Here is a 25,369-nt window from a genome sequence, read left to right on the forward strand (position 1 = left end):
CAAACTCCCTTCACGGCAGCAGCAAAAGAGGCATTTTTGCGGGATTTTTTTTTTTTTTTTTAAATGATTTTTCTCCGCACTAGAAAGATAAGGGCGCTGTGCACGGCGAGCTCTGCAGAGAGCCCTGGGAATGCATCAGGGCCGGCTGCCGGCATCAGAGGGAGCGGAGTTCCCTCCTCTCTGCCGGCTCTGGCCCGTGGGATCCCCGCGGGTGGCACCGCAGGGTCCCGCGGCTGCTGGCAGCACATCCCCGCCAGCTGAGCTCCTTCCCTCGCTCCTCCTGCCCCCAGCCCCGGCTGAAGCAGGAATACGCACACGTTTTAAGCGCTGCCTTCCGAACCCCATCAGCTCAAAGCTCTGCTCTGCCGTCCTGCCATGGCTCTTCCCCCTTTTTTGGTTTGGTTTTTTTTTTTTTTTTTTTCCGCGTGTGTTTTGCCGCAGCGCTCCTGAGAATCCCCCCGGCGCTCGCGGATGCCGAGAGCCTCCCCGCCTGCCGCTCTCGCAGCGCTGTTGTTGCAACTCTGGATTTTCTAAACTACGTCTGTCAGGAAGGAGACAGGAAATTCGAGTCACACTTGCAACAGCTGTGCCATGCCTACTATCAGGCTCAAATGACGTAGTTTGGCTCGGGTGGCGCGGGGCCAGGAACCGGCGAGAGCGGAGGTCAGGAAGATAGGTCAGTGTTTATTCTGCTGCTGCGCTTGGGAGCATGCCGAGCCGATTTGCTTTCTTCCTATCTAGACCGTTTCTCTTTCCGTTTTTTTTTTGTCTTTTTATTTTTCTTTAATAACGCGCAGCCCGAGCATCCTGTTTTCAAAACATCTGCCGGCTTTGCCGTTTGACAAACGGAGATGGGGATGCTCGGAGCAGGGAAGGGAGGCTGCAGCCTCCTCCTGAAGATGCAGGAGGGACCCAGCACCAAATCTTCTGCCACCAAAACCCCCCCCAAAAAAAAGCCACGAATCCCCCAAATCATCAGGCGCTGATGCTGAACTTTCCGAGCAAAACCGTGCCGAGATTTGTGACAATATTTACAGCTCCGGGGCGAAGGCGAGTGAGGTGTGAGGCCATTTCACGCGTTCTTTCGCAGCTGAAAACTGTGAAACTGGAAGCGGACCAAAAAAGCGCAGACATTTCAGAAACGGGTTATGAAAGGACAAAGTTTCAGGAAGCTTTTGCCCGAGCCAGCTGCACCCCCGAGTAATCGCAACTTTAAAGTGCTACAACAGCAATTTAGTTTCACCTTCGCGAGGCCGGATTTGTCACTCAGAGAGAAAAAAAAAAAAAAAAAGTAAAAATAAAAATAAAAAGAAAAAAAGAAAAAAAAGTAACCTTAAGCTGAAGGGCATCGTGCTTACACTGGAGGTGCAGCCTGAACCCTTCTCAACTTTCATCCAGGATTCCCTCAACACAAACTCAGATGAAAAAAATAATATTTATTTATCAAAAACTGGGTCTGTAAAACTTTTACTGCTTCCTTTGCCCCTGCACATCGTGGTAGTGGCTACCAGAAGAGGAAGCTGAACCAACAGGGGATTGCTTTGCCCAACCTTTTCCCATAAATTCAGTTTCTGATTCAGCACCGCTGATTGCAGTCATTTCCAATTAGGAAAAAAAACCCAAACCAAAACAAAAAAACCATCGGGGTGTTGCAGAAGTGGGTTTAAAACCATGACAACTGGGAAAGGACGTGGATGTGACTGGGTTGGGAATCTGTGACTGTCACGACTCCAGTGGGCACAGCGGGGCTGGAAGCGCTGTCTGGGAGCCCTGGAAGGGCTGGGAGCTGCCAGGGCTGTACCCCTGTGCCAGGCTGTGCCAGGGATGTGCCAGGGATGTGCTGGGGGTGTGCCAGGGATGTGCCAGGGATGTGCCAAGGATGTGCCAGGCTGTGCCAGGCTGTGCCAGGCATGTGCCAGGGATGTGCCAAGGATGTGCCAGGCTGTGCCAGGCATGTGCCAGGGATGTGCTGGGGGTGTGCCAGGGATGTGCCAGGGATGTGCCAAGGATGTGCCAGGCTGTGCCAGGCTGTGCCAGGCATGTGCCAGGGATGTGCCAGGGATGTGCCAAGGATGTGCCAAGGATGTGCCAGGCTGTGCCAGGCATGTGCCAGGGATGGGCTGGGGGTGTGCCAGGGCTGTGCCAGGGCTGTACCAGGGCTGTACCAGGGCTGAGCCAGGGCTGTGCCGAGGCTATGCCAGTCTGTGCCAGGGATGTGCTGGGGGTGTGCCAGGGATGTGCCAGGGCTGTGCCAGTGATGTACCCTGTGCCCAGGGCTGTGCCAGGGATGAGCCAGGGATGTGCCAGGGCTGTGCCAGGACTGTACCCTGTACCCAGGGCTGTGCCAGGGCTGTATCCTGTGCCCAGGGCTGTACCCCTGTGCCTGGGGCTGTGCCCGGGGCTGTACCCCCGCACCCGGGGCTGTGCCAGGGCTGTACCCTGTGCCAAGAGCTGTACCCTGTGCCCGGGGCTGTGCCCGGCTCCGCTGGAGGCGGCCGGGCCCCGGGGCGGGGAGAGCCGCGTGGAACGGGCGGGCTCCGGGACGTGCTGGGGCCGAGCTGCACCGGGGCAGACTGGAGCCCCAACTCCCCGAAGCTGCACACAGGCGCTCAGAAGTGGCGTTTCGCTCCCCGCTGCCTGTCAGATTCTCCTGGCACTCCGCTCTCCTCTGCTTCCCTGACTTTCTTTACTTCAGCGCTCCACAGCAGCCCCCGGAGCTGATTCCCTGTCACCATCCCCGCCTGCCCACCCTCGCCACGTGCTGCAGAGCGCTGCCAGCCCGGCGCATTAAAAACCAAATTAAAACGTCACCGAGAGCCAAAACAGCCGTAAAACACCGGCCCCACAATGTTTACAGTTCGCCGTTATTATTATTAAGCAATGAAGTTAATTGACTTTCTGGCGTGACGATTTGCTACACGCGGGCGTTCGCACAGTGTTCCTGCTCGTATCGGCTCCAAGGGACCGGCGCTAATTGAAACAACCTCTTTAACTTTCGGAAATGAGCCTGCGGCAGCGATCGGGCTCTTCCCGATATCCGGGATCGCGCTCCCCCGACTACCCCGGATCACTATCCCCGATCCATCCCGGATCGCTCTCCCCTGATCCATCCCGGATCACTGTCCCCGATCCATCCCGGATCGCTCTCCCCGATCCATCCCGGATCGCTCTCCCAGCTCTATCCCGGATCGCTCTCCCAGCTCCATCCCGGATCACTGTCCCCGATCCATCCCGGATCGCTCTCCCCGATCCATCCCGGATCACTGTCCCCGATCCATCCCGGATCGCTGTCCCCGATCCATCCCGGATCGCTCTCCCAGCTCCATCCCGGATCGCTCTCCCAGCTCTATCCCGGATCGCTCTCCCAGCTCCATCCCGGATCGCTGTCCCCGATCCATCCCGGATCACTGTCCCCGATTCATCCCGGATCACTGTCCCCGATCCATCCCGGATCGCTCTCCCAGCTCCATCCCGGATCGCTCTCCCAGCTCCATCCCGGATCGCTGTCCCCGATCCATCCCGGATCGCTGTCCCCGATCCATCCCGGATCGCTGTCCCCGATCCATCCCGGATCGCTCTCCCAGCTCCATCCCGGATCGCTCTCCCAGCTCCATCCCGGATCGCTCCCCCCGATCCATCCCGGATCGCTCCCCTCGATCCATCCCGGATCGCTCCCCCCGATCCACCCCGGATCGCTCTCCCAGCTCCATCCCGGATCGCTCTCCCCGATCCATCCCAGATCACTGTCCCCGATCCATCCCGGATCGCTCTCCCAGCTCCATCCCGGATCGCTCTCCCCGATCCATCCCGGATCGCTCTCCCCGATCCATCCCGGATCGCTCTCCCCGATCCATCCCGGATCGCTCTCCCAGCTCCATCCCGGATCACTGTCCCCACTCCACCGCCGCGAGTTTTCCCTGGACGCGTCTCCGCGGGGAAACCCGCAGCGCCTTCACCGCAACTAACTTGGAGCTTTCCGGAGAGACGCGGGGACGGGCCGGGATCGGGCTCAGAGCCCCGCGCCTCTCCGCGTCCCCGTCCCGCGTCCCCGTCCCGCATCCCCGCTCCTCATCCCGGAGCCGCACGCGGGCTCACCTTGTTGGATGCCATCTCGCTGACGGAGCGGTAGGTTTGGATGGTCTCCAGCTGATCCAGGCACCAGTCGAGCTCCTCCAGCGTCTCCATGGCCAGCTTCTGGTAGGGCTCCTCTGCGAAGAGGCACACGGACATGTAGTCGGGCTGGCGCTGCGGCCGCCTCTCCATGGCGGGGCCGCCCGAGCCAGCGCTGCCGGAGGTGCCGCTCCGCTCCCTCATCACGCGGCCGCCTCTGCGCTGCCCCGGCCGCCGCCAGCGAGTCCCCGCCCGCCGCCGGCCCCGGCCCGGCCCCCGGCCCCCGCCCCGGCCCTGCCCCCGCCGCTCGGGGAGAACCGAGCGCCCCCCGGGCGGGGCAGGGCAGGGCTGCGGCTCGGGGAGCGTCATCGCGGCCCCCCCGCCCCGGCTGCGGCGGGGATCGGCCTGCCCCGCCGCTCGAGGGATGCTGCTGCTGCTGCTGCTGTGCCAGCCCTTCTCCTGTCCTTGTCCCTGCTCCTGTCCCTGCTCCTGCCCCTGCTCCTGCTGCTGCTCCTGTTCCTGTTCCTGCCCCTGCTGCTGCTGCTGCTGCGCCAGCCCTGCTCCTGTCCTTGCCCCTGCTCCTGTTCCTGCCCCTGCTCCTGCTCCTGTTCCTGCCCCTGCTCCTGCTCCTGTTCCTGCTGCTGCTCCTGCTCCTGTGCCAGCCCCACTCCCCGCAGCAGCCAGAGCCTGTGCCCCAACAGTTCTGCTCCCCATCAGCCCTGAACCCCTACAGTTCTTCTCCCTACAAGTCCTGCTCCCCATCAGCCCTGCTCCCCAACCCTGCCTGCTTCTGCTCCTCAACAGCCCTGAACCCCAACGGCTCTTCTCCCTAGCAGCCCTGAACCCCATCTGCCCTGTTCCCCAAGAGTTCTGCTCCCAAAATCCACCAGCTCTTCTCCCCAGCCCTGCCTGCTCCCATTCTGCTCCCCACTCCTGTCCCTGCCTCCCCACTTCTGTCCCTGCTCCCCGATGCTCCCCCTGCTCCCTAGTCCTGTCTCTGCTCCCCACTCCTGTCTCTGCTCCCCACTCCTGTCCCTTCTCCCTGTCTCTGCTCCCCACTCCTGTCCCTTCTCCCTGTCACTCCTGTCCCTGCTCCCCACTCCTGTCCTTTCTCCCTGTCTCTGCTCCCCACTCCTGTCCCTCCTCCCTGTCACTCCTGGCCCCCCAGCTCTGCCAGCTTTGTCCCCATCACCCCACACCCCGCTGCCCCCCAGCAGGCCCTGCACCCCAAACCCCCCGTCCCTGCTCCCTGCTCCCACCGAGCTGAGCTCCCTGACCCTGCCGGCAGGACACGGCGCTCCCCACAGCAGCTCTGCTGTCAAAGTTAAGGTTTCCACGAGCGGATACGGTGAATCATAAAATCTCCCCATGAATGTAACTGCTTCTCATAATCCCGGTGACATACGCTCATCCCATAAATCTGTCAGAGCCAATGGATTCAGCATTTCTAGTGGCAGGTAGCAGTGACATCACGGGGCAGGATTGCTCAGACACACTCGGGAGCTGAGCTGGAGCTCCAGACGTGTCCCCACGCCCTCCCTCCCTCGTGTCCCCTCGTATCCCGGTGTCCCCAGGGAAGGAGCTGCGCTGTGTGCTGGTGCCTCTTCCTCTCTGTCGTTCACCACATCAGTAAAGCAGCCCTGGATGGGGAGCTTCCATTGCATGGTTGAGAGCAAACAGAAAATAAACCCTGCCGAAGGTAACTCAGCAATAAACCTGGCACAGACAGGTTCGAAAGATTTGGTGAATCCAAACCTTTGTGGCATTGGGAGTTAATGTGGGGTTTTTTCTGTGCTCACAGAGCTCCAAACATTGAAAGTTCTCTCATTTCTGCATAATCAAAAAGCAGGTGAAAACAGCAAAAAAACCCACACAAAGCTCAGCGTATTTTCCTTTCTACCAGGAGTATTCCCTCTCTACTATTTTATCACGTTAATTAGTTGACCCAGAAGGGCTCAAACCACTTGTTGCAAAACCAGCACAGGTAAAATAAGTTTAGGAGTATGTTAAAAACCCCCATCTCAGCCGGACTAAAACCCACAAGTTTAAATCAAACCCTGTGTTCTTGCCCTGCGTTCTGCTCCGGGACTCCTCAGGAAGCACAGCCACGGCATGTGCGCATTCCCGGAGGAGGAGAAGGAACAGGTTCACAGAGACTCTGACACCAGACCCTAATTTTAGCCTTTTGGGGGATTTCCAGCCTTGCCCAGGTCTGCAGGACCCGCTGCCACTGTCACTTCACTTCCAATCCTCACCTCGGAAAGAGCCACCGGGGAATGCAGGACCGAGAACAGAAATCTGCTCTTGACACTGAAGGATTCGCATTCCCCAGAGCTGATATTCAGGATATTCCTTCACTCTGTGATCTGAGTTTTATGTAATAAAAGGAGATTAAAAAAAAAAAAAAAAACAACCAAGCAAAGCTATTACATATTAAAGATATCGAGATGAATTAGGAAAGTTGAGGGTTTGGAGGGTTTGGCTGTAAGTATTTTGTATTTATTTTTGGGTTTCAGAAGATGAGCTAAATAAAGAGTGAATATTTTACACATTCGCAGTGTGCTCGGGAATTTTTAGCAGGGTGCATCAGGACCCTCCCTCGGTTTCTGCCTCCCTGCTTCACTCCCAGGAGGTTTCCTGAGGGAATCCTGGGAGCAGCGGGGATCCCTGCATGGTTTACTCATGTAAAACACCAGCATTGCCACTTGCCTAAACCTTTGCACCAAAACCATTGAGAGGCCGACGGAGTCACGGTTCAAACTCGGATATTTGGAAAATGGCTGCTTAAGGTACCTCGAGTCATTTCAATGGCAAAGACACCATAAAGGGAGAGCAAACTGCTCTTGCTAAGGATCATTTTAAGGGGAAAACCATGAGTTCTGCTGCTGTTCCCGTGCAGAAGTGGATTTTGAAAAGCACCATTCACATTTTCTTTCAGAATTTGCTTTTTTCCTGATCCATCCTGCCCAAAGCTCCCTCAGATCCTGGCACCCAGAGTGATGCAGCACCCGCATCCCCGTGCAGCTCTTCTCAGTGTTTTTGGGGTCTGACTCATCTAAACCTTGTTTTTTCTCTTGTTTTTCTCAAGCAAGCAGCCTGGTGAAATGATGCCCGATGGGCATGCGCCTTCCAGCTCCTCCTGCCTGCCCTCCGTGGTCACCGGGCAGTCATTTCTGAACCTCCCTCTGCTCGGGCAGCAGGAGCGTCACAGACACCACATTCCCGCTCATTTCACGGAATCACACACCAGAGTCTCTCTGCCTTGCCCAGAGCAGGAAGAGAGCCTGGTTCAACTCTTCCTAGAAACTCAAAACTGTCCCTAAAGCCAGCGAGTGACGCAGTCTGAGCCCATTGCCCCGGAAACCCCAGCTCTTATCAAACCAGCCCTCCTCAGCTGTGTGCAACTGCACCAACTCTCTCTGATCAACTTGGGGCTATTGACAAATCAGTTGTGAAAGCAGAGGCTACGGTCCCACTCCTAAAGCTAAATCTGCTTTTAAAACCAGCATGTGAAATTAAAGTATATGCTCCAAGTCCCCCGTGGAATATTTTCAGATCCACAGCTACCCCAAAATAACAGCCAGATATAGAATCCATTAGGAGTTGCTCTTCTACCAATCTAAAAGCTTTGTGTGGGAATGAGCCTAAAATAAAAAATATTTTCTGACTTTCTTCATATTTATTATTCATGGATGCCAGAGAATAGTTTGGGTTGGAAGGGACCTTAAATCCCATCCAGTTCCACCCACGGGCAGGGACAACTGCCACTGTCCCAGGCTGCTCCAAACCCATCCAGCCTGGCTTTGGACACTGCCAAGGATCCAGGGGCAGCCACAGCTGCTCTGGGAAATCCATTCCAGGGTCTCCTCACCCTCAGAGGGAACAATTCCCTCCCAATATCCCATCTAATTCCATTCCCTGGCAGTGGAAGCTGTTCCCTGTGCCCCGTCCCTCCATGCCTTGCCCCAAGTCCCTTTCCAGCTCTCCTGGAGCCAATTTAGGCATTGGAAGAGGCTCTCAAGAGGCTTCTCTTGCCCAGGCTGGCCACCCCCAGCTCTCCCAGCCTGGCTCCAGAGCACAGGACAGGGATGAAGTGCCCTGGGATCCTCTCCCTGAGTGGTATCTGCTGTTGCCACAGCGACTCCCACAAACAGTAAACACAAGTTTAGATGCTCCGTGAGTTGTTCTTTCCCTGAACCCAACGTGAGCATCCCACTGACATCAGCAGAGCAACTCCCCCTGCCAGAATGGCTCCTAAAGCCAGGCCAGTGGCTGACTTCCATCACCTTCCTGCCACAGCCCAGGCACACGGGCATTTACGGAAACACTCCCGCGATTTCGGGAGCTGAGCTCCTGGAGCACTTCAGGATGCATCTTCAACCTTCTCACATTTCAGTTTATATTTGGGGGTTGCATAAGCCCAACCCGTAAATTGCAGCGGTGCTTCAGTCGTGTTTGCACGGCTGAAGTCATTGCTGACACAGAATAGGGAAGTGAGGAACAACAGGAGTTTCGGTTTTTCAATCCTACCCAGTGTTTGCGCAGGAGGGTTGGTGCTGGTGGCACTCCAGCAGGACCTGAGGTGACATTTCCTCAGTGAGCTGCTGCCAGTCCCTGCTGGTGCCTTGGGAAGGCTGAGCTGGAACAGAGACTGGACAGAGCTGGAGAATAAAGTAGGGATTTATTGAAATGCCTTTAGGATCCACCTTGGGCAGGACAAGAGCCTGGCCAGGGAAACACCCAAGGTGGAACCAAAATCGTCACAACATGGACCTAAAATGGACCCCAAATGGATACAAAATGGACCCAAAATGGACACAAAATGGACACAAAATGGCTGACCGGTCACAAGGTCTCACACTTTTCTAAGTTCTGGTCCATTTGCACATTGGGGTTTAATTGTCCCATCCCAGCTCCAGGCTGTGAGGTCCCATCCTTCTCGTTCCTCCCTCCAGCCACCCTTGTTTGTGCTTTGGGGCTGAAAGTTGTCCTTGGTGTGCAGCAGGAACAGGATTTGTTTTGTGTCGCTGCTGTGTGCAGAGAGCTGAGTGACGCTGAGTGTGAGCTCAGAGCTGCACCTGGGCAGCGCAGAACACGGAACACAGCAAAGCTCAGACTCCAGGCATCACTGCGAGGACAGAGGCAGCCCTCGCCTCGTGTTTCTCCACTGGCACTCGGAACGCTGCCGTGCCCTGAAATGCAGCTCCTCTTCAGTGCCAGGATTCTGCAACAACTGCATTTTTGGTAGGTTTTGCCATCTGTTCCTTTTCCAGCTCTGGAAGGTGGTGGAACACACAGCATCTCTCACTGCAGAGGTGACTTTGGCAGCCCCTTTTTAGAGGCTTTTTCCCACTTCCTGACATTTCTGTGCTCTCGTTTTCTCACACAATTGTTTAGGTTGGAAAATCCCTCTCAGACCATTCCCAGCACTGCCAGAGCCACCACTGCCCCATGTCCCCGAGTGTCACACCCACTTTTAAATCCTGCCAGGGACAGGGACTCAGCACTGCCCAGGGCAACTGTGCCTGGGCTGGACAACCCTTTCCAGGAGGGAATATTCCCAAATATCCAGCCTGAGCCTCCCCTGGCCCAGCCTGAGGCCATTCCCTCTGCTCCTGTCCCTGTTCCCTGGGAGCAGATCCCAAATCCCCCCGGCTGTCCCCTCCTGTCATGGAGCTGTGCAGAGGCACAAGGTTCCCCCTGAGCCTCCTTTACTCCAGGCTCAGCCCCTTTCCCAGCTCCCCCAGGAATTCTCCAGCCCCTTCCCAGCTCCATTCCCTTCCCTGAACATGCTCCAGCCCCTCCATGTCCTTCATGTCACGAGGGCCCCAAGAGTGACCCCAGGATCTGAGGTGTGGCCTCACCAGTGCTGGGTACAGGGGGAAAAGTGAGAGCTGCTCGTCAGTATGGACTTGAGGTCTTTCCTCACTCTTGAATACTTGGAAAGTGGAAGGTTTCGGGGAACCTCCCGTTTTCTGGGAGTAGCTCAGTGTAAGGACAAGCACACAGTTCATCAGGAGCCCCCTGAAGTGTCACAGACGGGGAGGGGGTGAATGGGACAAACTCTCACCCTCAGCTGCCCCCAAATTCCATCTGTGCCATCCTTCCCCCAGCACGGCCCCAGCCCCTCGGTGCCTGCAGGGATCTGAGCACGAGGCCAACGTTATCTGCAGCTGCAGGGTTCCTCTCTGAACCCACAAACTGTCCCCATCACGTCCCCAAGTGCCACAGCAAGGCAGGAGGGTGGGCAGAGCCCCCAGCCTGCAGGAGGGATTGGTGGCTTTGCCCTGGACTGACGCAGGAGATGAACCGAGTCAGGAAACATTTTGAAATGAGATCCAAATGCCAAAATTTCAAGTGGGGTTTATCTTCTCTCTCCTGATTCCCTCATGATTCTCTCTTGTCCTGATAAATAAAAACTTTAGGACTTCTTCTGGAGGGAAGTGCAAAGGCCATAAGGCCACAAGAGTTTTAAGGCCAAAGCACCACATCCCAACCAGGTGAATTAATGAACTGAAGTTCCCTTTCCAGCTGCCAAGAAACTCAGCTTCCCATAATGTAGGAGGAATATTCCCAGCAGGATTGAGTTGTGGACGCACTGTCCAATCTGGTGGACAAGAAACATTGAAGACAAATATTTGTGAACATCTTTTCAAACTCAGCTCTCCTTAACTCTTAAAGATCAAATTGTGGGCTCACTGTACTCCTGAAAGTCTTCATTTCTACTTCTGAAAAGAAAAAGAATTCCTTCTATTGGATCACAACTTTCCTTGTAAACTTTGGAGCTCAATACTTAAAAAAAAAAAACCCTAAACCCTGATAGACTCTGCCAAAAATTCCAAGAGAAACCTTCACATGGAAGGTTAAAAGCAGCTTCCAGCAGTTTTCCCAACTTTACGCAGTCCATCCATTCTATTCCACATGTTTACAGTGCCATAAGACATCTTCTAAGTTATTTACTCTTCATTGCATCCTGGCTGCAATAAATTGGGACTATTTATAAAGTTCTTCAGTGTTTGGGGCCGTCCGTCCCAGCCCGAGCTCCAGCTGCCTTTGAAGCAGCAACAGCTGAGACCCGAGGTCACCAAAGCCATTTTCCAGTGATTCCGACTGATTTAATAAAATATTATCACTCTATCTAAACCTCGCCTCAACAATTTAGACTGAGGATAAAACCTGTTCCTCTAAAAGGAAAATGAGTAAGAGCAGTTGCTCCCTTTTGCCTTGGAAAGGTTTTGGTGCTGGATTCATTCCCAAATCCAGCGTGTACAACGTGGCAGTGAAATGTTCCCCCAGTGCTGGATAAAGCCGATAAAATTCAACAAAACCTAAAGCAGACAAACACTCACGATCCCCCAAGGATTAAAATCCAAGTGTTACAGGGGGAAACGTCTCCTTCCCTCCAGGAGTGACAGGGAGTTGGGTGAAGAGGGAGCGGATTTGGGAACCTGAGCTGCACCACGGCTCTGGGCGAGATGAGGATTTTGGAGTTCTGGTGTACGGGAAGGTGGAATTGTTTATCCAGGTGCACGAAAACTCTGCTTTAGGAAATGTCTGACAGCACAATCCCAGACTCCCAGCTGGAAAATCCATTAAGGATACAATTTTAAAATGCCCCTAACTCCCAGGTGAAGCCATAAGACACAAGCCCAGGGTTTGCATTCATCAGAGGACCTTACACTTTAAATTATTCTCTATTTATTATAGATTACCCTAATTGTTGTCATTAGTGCAGATGACACAAAAGATTCGGAAGAGCAGGCAGATGCTGCAGTGGATCACGTGGATGGCGGATGATTATTTGGGAGCTGATAGAGCTCATTAATGTCACTGCAGGCCTCATTTGCATTCCTCACTCCTTGGCTGCTCATGACTAAGAGCTCGTGTGGGGGGAAGGTGGGAGAGTCCATCCCAACTGATCCAGCAGCTGATCCCACCTGGGCTTAGCTGGGAACGGTGGGATCTTAACTCCTGGGGCAGGAGAGAGGGCAGGAAAAGGGAGGAGAGAGAAGAGGGAGAAGGGAAAGGGAAGGAGAAAGAAGGAAAAAGAAAGAGAAAGAAGAAAAAAGAAAAAAGATAAAGAAAGATAAAGAAAGATAAAGAAAGATAAAGATATAGAAAGAGGAAGAAGGAGGATATGAAGAGATGAGGGAAGGGGGAGGAGGAGGAGGAGGAAAAGGAGAAAGAAGGAGGAGAGGGAGAAGAAATGAGAGGGGAAAGAAGGAGAAGGAGAGGGAGAAGAAATGAGAGGGGAAGGGGAAGAAGAAAGAGCAGAAAAAGGAGAAGAAAAAGGAGAAGGAGAAGGAGAAGGAGAAGGAGAAGGAGAAGGAGAAGGAGAAGGAGAAGGAGAAGGAGAAGGAGAAGGAGGAGAAGGAGAAGGAGAAGGAGAAGGAGAAGGAGAAGGAGAAGGAGAAGGAGAAGGAGAAGGAGAAGGAGAAGGAGAAGGAGAAGGAGAAGGAGAAGGAGAAGGAGAAGGAGAAGGAGAAGGAGAAGGAGGAGAAGGAGGAGAAGGAGGAGAAGGAGAAGGAGGGTGCTCGGAGTGGTTTACCAAGGCACCCACATGGCCACGGCTCAGATAAAAGTCCCACAGATCCAGATGACCAAAGGCCCTCCCGTTCCCCAAAAGAAAATGGCTCTTTCACCTCCCCAACACGAGGCTCATTAGCAGGAATATCACCCCACATTAATTACAAACCAGTGCCAGAAAATGGCTATTTCACCTCCATAACACCAGGTTCATTAGCAGGAATATTGCCCCACATTAGTTAATTACTACCAGTGCCTAGCATCACTCTAAAACCCCGGAGCACGTTGAGTAAAACAGGTTTATCAACAAAGGACATGCCAGAACTTGATGGGAAAGGGCCTTGTGCAGGCTGGGAGCCGTTCACCCTTTGCCTTCCCTAATGGAGCTGTGGTTGCTCACGGATCGTGTGGACATGTTTACATATTTATCCCTCACAATGCCGAGGCAATAACCGACACCCTGTGATTTATTTGTTTAATGTATCCTGTCAGTGCGTTCTGAGAGCTATTTCCTTGAATTAAAGCATTGTTCTACCAGATCCAGAGAATATTCCTGTGGAAATCCTTCTGTCGGACGGATTTGGAAATCCGCGTGGAAAACAATCAAAGGCACGGAGCACAACCCCCAGGATTCGCTTCAGATCCGCAAATGAAATGTCCAAATCTTGCAGCACCACCCCCCCAAACTGCAAGCACTGAAAAAAACCCCTGTAATTCCAAGTTTCTTAAATAGACCACCCCACGCGCCTTCCGATATCCAGGGAATCCAGGGAGCAGATTCCCAGCTTTTCTTTTTTCTGAGCACAAAAGCCACAGGAGCACCCCGAAGAAGGTGTGATTGAACAGCAACACCAGCGGCACCACCCAGCCCCAGATCCCAGCGTGCTCCCTCTGGCAGCTCCCGCGGACGCTCGCGCGCTCCCGATCCGCCGGACCGCCAAAAACCATGGGAACCACGGAGCCTTCGCTTCCCCCTCCTCCCCACCGTGTGCCACGCAGCCTAATTATATCTTCTGCGGAGATAAGTGCAGATGTGCTCAGGAAGGCGCAGAGCCCCAGCGCCCGCGGAACAGGTGGAGCCGCCGCGCTCTTGAGCAACTCCCCGACAAATGGACGAGCCTGCCCTTCTTCTCCCCTCGTCGTATTTTTGGGACTCCAGTCCGACCAGTCGCTCGAGCTGTGCCCCCTCTCATGTTTCTCACACCTGCAGCCTCCCTCCGGCGTGCAGGGGAGCTGGCAGGGAGAGGAAGGGCTCTTTGTTGGCTGCGGAGCTGGGCAGGAGCTGGGAACGCTGCAGCCGGAGCGGGCACGGGCGCCGCATGCAAACGAGCGCAGAGTTGTCTCCTGGTTATTCTTTCGATAATAGAAAGGATTTTGGGAATGTAGGTTTTTCTCTGTTAGTTCGTGAGATGTGGGCGGAAAGGCCTGGGAAGAGAAGTCCCTGCGGAGAGAGGCGATGGGATGAACTGGCCAAGCCGCTGGCAGGGGGTCGCTGCCGAGGTGGCTCTGGAGGAGATCCAGCTGTGGGAACGCGGGTGGAATCCTGACAGGGGCTCCGAAGCTGCGGCAACAATGGGGCCTGTATTCGGGCTGGGTTCAGAGATGAGAGGGGAAGATAGAGGCAAAAAAACGAAGTGAAAGCTTTCTATTGCTAATTGCGAAAAATGCCAGGAAATGAGTGAGCTGGAGCTGCCAGGAATAATGTGGGAGACTGAAATTGGGGATGAGAGCGTTTGACATCAGCTCTGGCGAAACACAGCCAAGATTTTGGGGGACATTTTTATTTTCTTTTCTCTTTTCCAAACAACAGGGAGCAGGAAAAATGAACTTTTTTTTTTTTGGGGGGGGTGGTTGCTGGGGAGCCTGGCATTCTAAGTTCCCTAATTAAAGACAGGTCCTTTCTGGGACACACCATTCCAGCTGCTGGGAAAACTCAGCCCCAAGAAAAACGGCTCCAGAGCTGCTGAAGACGTCACGGCAGTGATTAAACAGCGCGCGCCAAGAACATCCAGGACACATCCAGGTCCAGACTGGAAGATTCTGGGAAGCAGGAGGAGATGTCTCACCAAGACAAGGCACAGGGAATGAAAAGGAGAAGGAGAAACCCCCTGGATGCAGGGAATGCCACGAAAATGGTTGCAGGGAGGAAGAAGCCCCAGCTTCTGTCACCACGGGGAACGAAAAGGAGAAGGAAAAACCTCCTGGGTGTGGGGAATGCCACAAAACCAAAGCGCTGCAGCATCCCAGGAAGGAATAAGGCCCAGCTGGGAGGGGAGGAATTCCTGCAGTGTGACCCGGCTGGGCCACAGGAGCAGCAGGGCGCGGGCAGTCGCGCACTGCCATAGTAGCAGTGATGTTTTCTGAGTCAACAGCGAGCCCCGAGCGCTGAGCCCCGGGCCAGCTGCGGGGTAATCCGAGCAGGAATCTCAGCCCGCAGAAATGTCACTGCCCTGCGGGGCCCAGCCGGGCTATCTTTAGCCAGCCCGAAGATAATCACCTAAGCTCCCCGCACGGCAGTGGAAAGTGGCTGGGAGCTCCGAGGGGTGATCCTGGTCTATTCTCGGTACCCTGGGATGGGCTCAATCCCCCTCCGGAGGTGCTGTCACTCTCTGCTCGCTGCGGGAGGCTCCGCTCTGCCCCGGCCACAGGAAGGGACCCGCAGAGGTCACCTGCCCCGGCCTCCCACCCGCACTGGGACCGTGATGCCTTCAGCTTTATCTTTGCTCTGTTTCATATTCTGCGCTGCCCAGGGTGCAGCTCTGAGCTCACACTCAGCGTCACTCAGCTCTCTGCACACAGCAGAGACACAAAACAAATCCTGCTCCTGCTGCACACCAAGGACAACTTTCAGCCCCAAAGCACAAACAAGGGTGGCTGGAGGGAGGAACGAGAGGGATGGGACTTGATAATCTGAACTATAATTGGACAATTCAACACTAATATGCAGATGGACCAAAACTTACAGAAGTGTGAGACCTTGTGACCGGCCGTCCATTTTGTGCCCATTTTATGACCATTTTGTGACCACTTTGTGACCATTTTGGTTCCACCTTGGGTGTGTCCCTGCCCAGGCTCTTGTCCTGCCCAAGGTGGATCCTTAAAGGCCTTTCAATAAGTATCTACTTTATTCTCCGGCTCTGTGCAGTCTCTGTTCCAGGTCAGCTTTCCCAAGGCACCAGCACCAGCAGCAGCCTGATGTCGAGGAGCTGCAGGGCACTGCTGGACACCCCACACCTCCCTGGCATCAGCCACCAACTGGACACGCAGCCCTCACCCCCAGCCCGGGAGCCCGGTGTCCAGCCATGTCCAGCCCTGTCAGCGGCTGCCATGTGGGAATGCTGCGGGAAATGGTGCCAAAGTTCTCCCTGCACAACCACCCACAGCCCTCCAGGGCCAAGCCACCCTCCAGCCCTTGGAGGAGGAGGTGGGGCCTTCCCAACATAATTTGCTTTGGCAAGTCTGCATCCACCGTTCCCAGTTTTCTCTTCTTTCATGCTGTTTGGAAACAGACTCCAGAGGACACCCTCAGTGACCTCTGGGTGATGAGCAGAGTCTGACCAGTCCATGGTTCCCCGTATCTGCTCCACCCTTCTCAAAGATGCACCTTTTTCCTGTTGTCACCTTCCTAAGCACCACAGTTTTCACGAGCGACTCACGCTGCCCTCACAGCTTTTCCAGCCTGACCCTTGTCCAGTGACGTGGACCTGGACACCTCCACCTCCTCTAGGTCATCCCCAGCCCGCTGCTCCCTTGTTGTCCTCCGTCCTTTGTCTTCCCAAGCAGGCTGGGGGATGAAGACAGAGACAAAAACCCCATGGACTATTTTGGTCTTTCCTGTACCATTATCATTAGGTTGTTTCACCCATGGGTCAACGCTTTATTCTGTATTTTCCTTCCCTGCTCCATACCCCCACTGGAATCCCCTCACTGCTCACAGCTCCATCAGCCTTTGGTCAGCCCCCCACATGCCCAAAGTTCTCCATGCTTCCTTGTCCCCAGTCTTTCTCACTCTTTGCCTGCTCTTTTCCTGCGCTTTCCCTCTCTGAGAAGATCCTTGCTTCACCGACTTGGCTCCCACTGGAATTCCTGATCTTCCTGCACAACTGGATGGTTTGCCCCCCAGCTTTTCTTCAAAAAGCAGCCACCACTTACGAATGGTCTGTAATTTTTAGGTGGCTGAAGTGGGATGAAATGAATCTCATGACAATGACAGGCTCTTGAGAGCAAGGAGTGGAAGGCCTGGGCAGCAAGCAGAGGAGTTCTTGCAGAGCCCTGGTGCTGGCCAGTCCCAGTTTGACCCCAGTTGCTGTAACCCAGCCCAGGGTGAGCAGCAGGACACCAGTCATGGGGGGCCAGCTGCTGCTGGGAGCAGAAATGAAGCATTTCCAGGGAGCTCATCCCAAGAGGTCAGCCCAGAGCAGGAGCCAAGCCTGAGGAAGCCGGTTAGGGCAGAACTGGCCAAACCTGCAGAGTCCTGCCTGTACCCACCAGCACCGGCTGGGCTGGCGGATCACCACCCAGGTCATGAGAATCGGGTCACCGAGGCCACCAGCACGGGCTGGCAGCTCCCTGACAGCCCACTGACTGTTAGAGGACCCAGAATTGCCCAGCAATTAGCGCACAGCGTGGTGATTGCGGTTCATTATCTCCGGAGCTGGAGAAGCCGCTCGGTTTGGCCAGGCTTGGTGGGGATGGCGCTTCCCATGGCAGCCAGTCCTTCAGTGGCATCAGCCAGGAGCTGGAGCCCTGGGCACTGGGAATTCCAGAGTTCCTGTGCTGCCAGGCTCTGAGCCCCCAGCAAACACTGCACTGACCTGAGCCCGTGGAACAGCTCCCAAAATGGAGTGACAGCGCTGGGATTGTGGCTGTGGGGTTTGGACAGAAGTGTGTGAGAGCACAGGGTGCAAAACTCAGAGCTGAAGGGTTTAGAATGCAGGAATAGAGATAAAGCAGGATGGAGGATTTAGGGCAGAGGCTGAGAGGCTTTTTCACCTTCTTCTCCATGGTCTGGGTGGGATTTTGTAATTGGAGAGAAAAATCTGCATTGTTAACCAGGGGTGGTTGGTTATTGGGTTAAAAGCAAAGATAATTTAGGTGTCATTTCATAATTGGACAGTTTATCCTTAAGAGGCCTTGTAGAGAGAAGGCTAGGGCTCCATTTTTAGTTTGTTAGCTAGAAGTGTTGTAGCACTCATGGTTTGTCAGACTATAATATAGATAAGAATTAAACATCTGAGTCTGAACTGTCTCAAGCATTTCATCCCGACTCTGGCAGAAAAGAAGATAAAACACAACAGCCAGGCTGCCCTGGGGTGGGCAGCAGGGCACCCAGAGTGCCAACAGCATCACCCCATGCAGGAGAGGATGGGGATGGAGACGGATGACATGGAATAGGCAGCCAGGAGCTGGGACACCACCTTGGATAAGCCCAGCTGGATCAGTGCCTGGCTGAGCAGCAGAAACTGAAGCTCTGAACTGACACAGGAGACCATGGTGGGTCCAGCTGTAGTTTTTCAGGAAGACCTTGGGATATCCCCCACAGGCACCTTAAAACCAGACTGAAAAATGCAGAGATGGAGTTACTCAAGTCTTGTTTTTCCAAGATCCCAAATGCTGCTGGGAGTGAAGGACCTGAGCCTTAATGGGCATTGCAGAAGATGTGGCACCAGGAACCTTCATTCCCACACAATAAACAGCACTAACATCTCCAACAGAACATTGGGAACACTTGGAAAGGAGCAGCTAATAAAAAGCCTTGCTCCTGAATGAAACTCGAAGAGCACCTTTATATCAATTTTGCGTGTTTCAATGTGTCTGACTGTACGTCAGCCGTGTAAAGCTCAGCTTTGAAGACGCTGCAGGAAGAGATGAAAGCTCCAGATTCCCAAAGCCAAGCTCCACTGCACCTTTCACATGACAACGAGGCGCAAAAACGAGGTGTGAACGCCAAGAACACCTAAAGGTGGCTGATAGAAGCTGATGAAGCTTCCCAGAGAGGTAATTTCTGATGTGGAGATAAGCCTAAAGGTTTAATCTGAAATGCTAACGAGGAAGGAAAACTGGAGCCGTTCAGAGGAAGGATTTGGACTGGAGATAGCATCTCCTGTCGGGTGGGATGGTTTTACCAGGAGGCAATCCCGTTTCCCAGTGTCCTTCCCCCTGCAGGGAACAATGCAGCTGAGGTGCCACAAATCAGGGGGGTAAGTGACAGTGCTTCCATGGAGCCAAATGGAAGTAACAAAATGCAGGAAGCATCCTGTCAGATGTCACTTAGCAGCGCTATCACCGGGGAATCTGGGAACGGGATTTGCCTGCATAGTAGGAATTCCTCGGTCCACCGAGAGGGAGAAGCAGAAATGGCAGGAGAGGTGGAATCTAATCTTGGCCTGTCCAACGAACTGGGAAAGATTCCTCAGTTCCAACTTTACCTCAGGGTTTGGCACATTATCCTTTCACTGACCACAGCGATTCCTCCTTGCCCTGGAGAATTCTTGCCTTAATCACAAGACAGGAGGAAAAATAGGAAGCAAGAGAGGAATTCTCAGGGTCTACCAAGGAGTGCAGAAGATGGACAGTGCACACAAGGGAGGGAGCTGCAAGGAGAACACTGGGAGTGATTTTGCAGGGAATCTGACACACTTTGAGCACATTGCTGAGGATTTCCAAGGTCACGATGGATTTTTAAACTGAGTGAAGCCCTGTCCCAGCTTCACTCCCCACAGCCCCCAAAGAGCAGTGAAAAGAGCCCAGAGAGCTGCAGGCTGGGATGGAGATGCCCACGGGTTTGGATGGGAAGGAAGCTTCCAGCCCAGCCCTTGAGCTGAGCCTGAGGATTTCAAATCCCAGCTTCCTGCAAATCACAGTGTGCCCACATTGTGTTTTTGTTTCTCTAACTAAACGAGGCCAGGCCGGGTCACAGCAAGGACATTTTACTGTGTGAGCAGAAGTGTTTTCTTCCCCAGCACATGTGAGTGCAGGAGTGTGAGAAAGCCCTGGAAAACTCAGGATACGATGATGCAACGAGCTCGGTACCCACCTAGGATTTACCTGGGCACTGCATTATCTCATTTGCTACATGTGGGAGAGCGCTGGGGAGCTCACACGTGCGGGGAAACCGACTTGGATCCTGGAAGCAACATCCTTGTGCTAAGGAGGTGCTCCACCTAAACTAATTAGCCCTGCCTTTCAACAGCCTTAATTAGGTGGGGCACCATCCTGGGCTGTTGTGGCTGGACGGTTTCCGGTTCTGGAGCTGGCTCAGCCACAGCCCGGCCGAGGATTCCCACCAGGAGCTGGGTGTGCTGGAGAGGGGCTCTGCTTGTGCCAGCCCCCAGCCGAGCCCAGGGGCTCTCCCCGTCCCAAACTCCTCCAGCCCGAGCTCCCTCCGTCCTCGCATCTGTGCAAAAACACCTCCTGCACCCCTTGCAGGAGCCCCAGAACCTCCTCCTCTGAAAGCTCGAGATGACTTTCACAAGAGGCCCACGGCACGGAAGGAACTCCCCAGCCAGACCACACAGCAACGATCTGAGTGCAACCAGAGGAAAAAACAACCCCAAAGTCTGAGAGAGGCAGAGGATTAACTGTGCTCTGTGTCACCCTTTCACAAGAGTTCGGCAAACCACGAGCAGAAAGGTCCTCGCTTGGATCTGCCCCCAGTTCCAGGTGTGGATTTCATCCCCAGACCCCTCTGGAGCCATTAAATCAGGTTTTAACCTGGAGATAATAAAACTTCTGGTCTAAAGAGTCTATCAAGGGTGAAAGTCCTTTGTGGCGAAATAAATGCTGGAGTAGGAAATGGAAGAGGAACCTCAGGGATGAATCCTGGAAGTTCAAAGTGCAATCCTGGACCTACCTGAAGAGCTCCACTTGGCCACTGGCACTGGATGCAAAGACAAAGTTTATTAATATCCTTAGCTCTTCATGAGGAAAATTATTCAGAAATGTTAAACAAGGAGCAGAGCAAGGCTGCCCACATCACCTGAGCCACTGGTAAAACGTTAGACCTGTTTAAATCAGGTTCCTTGGCTCCTGGGAAGGTTAAAAGGTCACAATTTAACACTAAATTTGCCTCTATTTTCCTCTCAGTTTAATTTCCTGAAGTTTCTCCGTATGAAAGTTGAGAATGTGGCTTCGGGAAGCGTCCCAGCTATAATCCATAGGAATTCTTTAAGGCACACAGCACCCTTTGTGTCCCCATGCCTTGCTCTAGCCATGGAAAGACAGGACACAAAGTCACCCTCACATTTTGAGTGAGCGTTTCAACGATGTTAATTATAAAACATAACAGAATGGTGGGTTTTTTTTTTCCTGTGGCTAAATGTAATTACTTGAAAGCATTATCCTTTAGGATGGCAGCTTAAAAACCTGCTTTGGTTTGGAATTTTAATCTGTTTTCCTCCAATAGGTATTTTATGTACCCAAGGGGGAAATGTCGACCTCGCCGATTCACCTCAGCTGAACTCTGCGCCCTTGGTTTGCCTCTCACCGAAATGCCTGGGACTGTCATCCCCCAGCTAAAAGCCAGGGATATCTGCAGGCAGCAGAGTCACCCAAGAATGCAGAATGTTGCAAAAAATGGCCTGTTTGGACCGACTGGGTTGTGAAGCGAAGCCGTGAGTCAGCGCTATCGGCGGATCTGGGATTGCAGCGCGGGACACGGTGCGAGGTCAGGGAGCAGAACCAGCACAGGGAGCTCGGACAATCTCAATTTCCCAACCCGCAATCCTCCAGCTTTTAAAAACGCAGAATATTTTGCATTTGAGCTGGGTGGTGGCTCCCCAAAACACCGTAACTCTGATTTCAGGGTGAGCCTCAAGCCCCAAACTCAAAATCCTCAGCGGCTGACAGCAGAGCCCAAACATCCCGGTGCTAATCCTGGGTATTCACCTCCCTCAGAGCACAGCTTGTGACTCACTGGCCTTTCTGCTTCCCCAAGTGCACGCAGAGCTTTTGGAACAATCTGCTGAAAATCACGGAGTGAGTCCCACGGGGAACGGGGTGGGGAGGAAGAGGGAGATGGCAGGAGCCTCCAGAGCAGCATCATTTGTTTTGACAGCTTTTAATGTTCCATATTAAACCCTGCACGTGCTGATCTCCACCTGTGAGCTGGGGCCAGCACACCCTGGCTGTTTAAAAGGTGTGTTTGGGACGTGGGACCAGATCTGCCCTGAAATTACCAGGGAAACAACATCAGATTCATTCCCTAATTATGGTTAACCGTAATTGGAATTTGATATTACAGAACAGAATTGATATATATCAATTTATTTGTAGGTTTTTTTCCTAGAGCTGGACTATTTTAGCCAAATGTGAGGATTCTGAGTCCTGTATGACAACATTCCTTAAACCTGGGCTCAGTCCTGACCCAAATCAGGTGTTTTTTACACCACAGAGATGCCTGGAAGGGGCAGATGGGGACAAACGTGGCCCAGTAATGACAGGCAGACCTGAAAGTGTAACCACTCCCCAAATGGCTGCTGCCAGCAGAGCTAAGAACAGCCTTTCACTCTCAAAAACCATTTGATTAAAGCCCTCGAAATACATTTATTTAAGCACCTCGATCTGAGTTCAAGGAAATCAAAATGTCAGCATTAAAAGCATCTCTTATTCACAATTCCAGCTCAAATATCAGGTTGAACGGACGTGGAAATGGAAATGTTCCCCACCGAAGGTCAGCTACGGCTCAGCCTGCTGGGGATTATTCCAGAGGTTACTTTTCCTGCTCTAAGTTTTATACTCTGGGGCATTTTCAAGAACTTCTTCTATTTAGCAGCATAAGAGGCACCTGGTGTCAGCCTTGGCCGAGGTCTCTGGGCTGTCACTCACTCTGTCAGGAATTCTGTGCGGGAAATTCAGCACAATTCACACAACTTGGGTGGATTTCAGGCTGATTTCAGCGCATGACTCCCCACTCCAGGCCACGTGCACCAGGAGCTGTTCTAGCACATTTGGAAGTGTTACAAAAGAGGGAGCAGCTGCTGCTGGAAAATGTGGTGTGAGCAGCACCTCTGCTTGGGCTCCTCCTTCCTGACCTGGACAGGGTGAGGAGCAGCTTTTTGGCTTTTACCTGCATGGGATGTTGAAAAGCTCTGTGCAATAGAGTTGAAAGCCAGGAATCTGCAACAGGAATTTTGGGAAATACCCTGCCTGAAGAGCTGGAATTCAGACGGAGGCCCAGCAGTGTTTGAGGAAGAGCTGGATGGGGATCCTGCCCCATAAAGTCTAAACCAGAAACACCCCAGTTCAACTGGAAACTTCTCCCTGGAGTTCTCTTCTTCAACAGGATCTTCAGGAAGAAAAGGGAGGAATAACATTTCACAGCTGTCAAATGCCAGCAAAGTCCATTTCCAACGAACCCTGCACTTGTGTGTGTTTATTCTTGGAATTTTCTTAGCAGGACTGGCCCCACGCTGTGCTCAGTGACAATCCCCACAGAACAGACGTTATCCCACATCCTCTTGGGCTGTCCCAGACCAGCACAAATGCTCCCAGCATGGATCCAAACGTCCTGTTCTCGAGTCAGCAACAGCAGGGACACGATTTTGGGTCAGTTCTTGTAAAATCTGCACAGGGAATGAGGCAGGGAGGGAGGGAAGAGGCAGAGGAAAACAGGCTGGCTTTTCCACTTCCCAGAATTCTCCCCTGTTTTTTCAAAGAACACAGAGATTGCTCTGACCAGCTCCTGCTTTTGTCAGCCTAATATCTGGTATTTAAAGAAAAAGACATGGCTTGTAAAATGTGACATTTCAGAAGCACTTTGGTACGAAGTGCTAAGCCTGACAAACCTCCCCAAACACACGCTTGAGGCACGAAAGGTCTGACTGGATTCGACCCACTCAGAATGGAAACTTTGGGGTGTCTGGAATATGCTCCAAGGGCCCTGGCACGCTGCAGCCAAAGCCTCTTTCCAAAAGCTTGGAACCTGGAGGCTTTGAGGTCCAGGGAAAAAAGTCTGCTTCAGAAAGCTTTTGAAGAGTGTGAAGGTGTGGTGGAGGAGTTTAGCATGCACGGATGATTAATTTGCTCCTGGAAAGGGAGATTTCTGACAGCAGGATATTTATACTGGAACATCTACATCAAAATGCACAGTTCCCTTAAAATTCAATTTAACCATGGAGTGCCTCAGCACTGAATAATGGATCCTGGAGCCCAGCAAACCTTGGGTCCCAGCTCCTGGCTCATGTTTGTCACTTCCAGAGGCACAGTCCCGATTACAAAATCGGATACATTAATTGTCAAATCTACACCTTGCACGATTTTGGAAGGTTTTGGGGTTTTTTAATTTTTTATTCTGAGTCCTAAAATGATTCTGTGCTTGAATGCACAGCACAGCCGGTCAATGCAACATTTAGATGTGAGGGAGAGGTGCACTTAAATAGTTTCTAAGGGCTGCTGCTTACAACATTTAAATGTTGGTAATCATACATATTTACAGTGAACCGAATGGACTTTGAATAAACTGAGAGGTTTGATTAATAACCATAAATAATTATGCTGTTTAAAAATGCAGCTGTTTCCTTTCTGTCAAAAAAGGTATTGCAGTTATAGCATCCTCAAGGCTGTCAGTCGCACAGGCACTTCTTGGAGCAAATATTACAATGAGATGTTTCATTAACTCTTAGTGTAACATTCCTCCCCGCTTGCACAACGATGGTTACATTAATTAGCACCCCTTGCTTGGCTGCAGAAATCATTTTTAGTTCATCGGGAGATGAAACTGGTGATAAAACCAGAACATTTCTGTTGGATTTGAACATCGAGACGATCAATATGTCCATTGTTCAGTGTCACTGTTTGGCAACTGCTGAGCGTGAATCAGAATGGATGCAATTCCATACAGAATAGAGGGGAAAGTTCCAGAGCGGCCCTTTGCTTCCTCTTTTAATTCTACCTTGATTTTTAAAGCTCTGAAAGCCTTAATCTCTGTAATTGTTATTTTGTAACTGTAGAGTTAAGTTTGGTGAGCAGAGTGTCCCTGCAGAGGACAGCAAATTCCAATCCTGTCCTTCAGGAACAGCACTTTCCCCTCTTTATATTCCCCTCCAACCTGGAACCAACCCCTGTCCCCACCAAGATGAATAAACACAAAAATAATATTTGGGAATTCCTGCCCAACCACGAACTGAATGATTTGGCTGCTGAGAATCAGAACACCAAGCTAGAAACACTTTTTAAAGCACAAGAAGAAAACAACTTCCCCTGGGAATCAGATCCTGCAGGAGGACAAAGGTTTGGCCTTTGGGGCTGGCTGTGGGATTTGAGCAGTGCCTTTCCCTGGGAATGTCTCCACATTTTGGATTTTGGATGCAGCCTCTCCCTCTCCCCTGGTGCGTCCAGGACACAACGCTCTGCACCCAGCTCAGCCTGGGGGAGGAAGGAGAAACTCCTCCAGAGCTGTGGGGCCGAGCTGCTGCTGTTGGGGGCTTTTGGGGAGGCCACTGCAATTCCCACTGCCGAGAAACGCTGTGACACGGAAGCTGAAAGGACCCAGCCAGTGGGACAATGTTCACCCCTAAGGCACACACAGACCGCGCCCTGCGACCCAAAACCATAACCCGGCCTGCCAGAGGTTTGGTTTGGGTGGTTTTGTTTGGTTTGGGTTGTTTTTCCCTCTGATCCTGGACACATCTCTCCTTCTCATCTGGAACTGATTCAGGGTGCCGAGGGCTGCGCTGTCAAAATCTCCCCGCAGCAGCCGCGGGTCGCTGTGTGCAGCAAACAAAGGAGACACAGA

The 25,369-nt window shown here is 52.8% G+C and overlaps 1 protein-coding gene across 3 annotated transcripts in view; it reads right to left on the reverse strand.

The window, feature by feature from the left end:
- Positions 1-25,369, reverse strand: part of PDE4B (phosphodiesterase 4B) — a 143,031-nt gene that overhangs the window by 24,970 nt on the left and 92,692 nt on the right. For 2 of the 3 annotated variants that reach the window (XM_040072606.2, XM_040072607.2), the window contains exon 6: positions 4,096-4,208. In XM_040072606.2, the coding sequence (XP_039928540.1) occupies positions 4,096-4,208 (113 nt within the window). Of the gene's footprint in view, positions 1-315; positions 496-4,095; positions 4,209-25,369 lie in introns of those variants that run through there. The other variant, XM_040072609.2, reaches the window with a different exon arrangement.

The sequence above is a fragment of the Hirundo rustica genome, chromosome 9 (assembly GCF_015227805.2).
Source record: "Hirundo rustica isolate bHirRus1 chromosome 9, bHirRus1.pri.v3, whole genome shotgun sequence".
Lineage (NCBI taxonomy): Eukaryota > Metazoa > Chordata > Aves > Passeriformes > Hirundinidae > Hirundo > Hirundo rustica.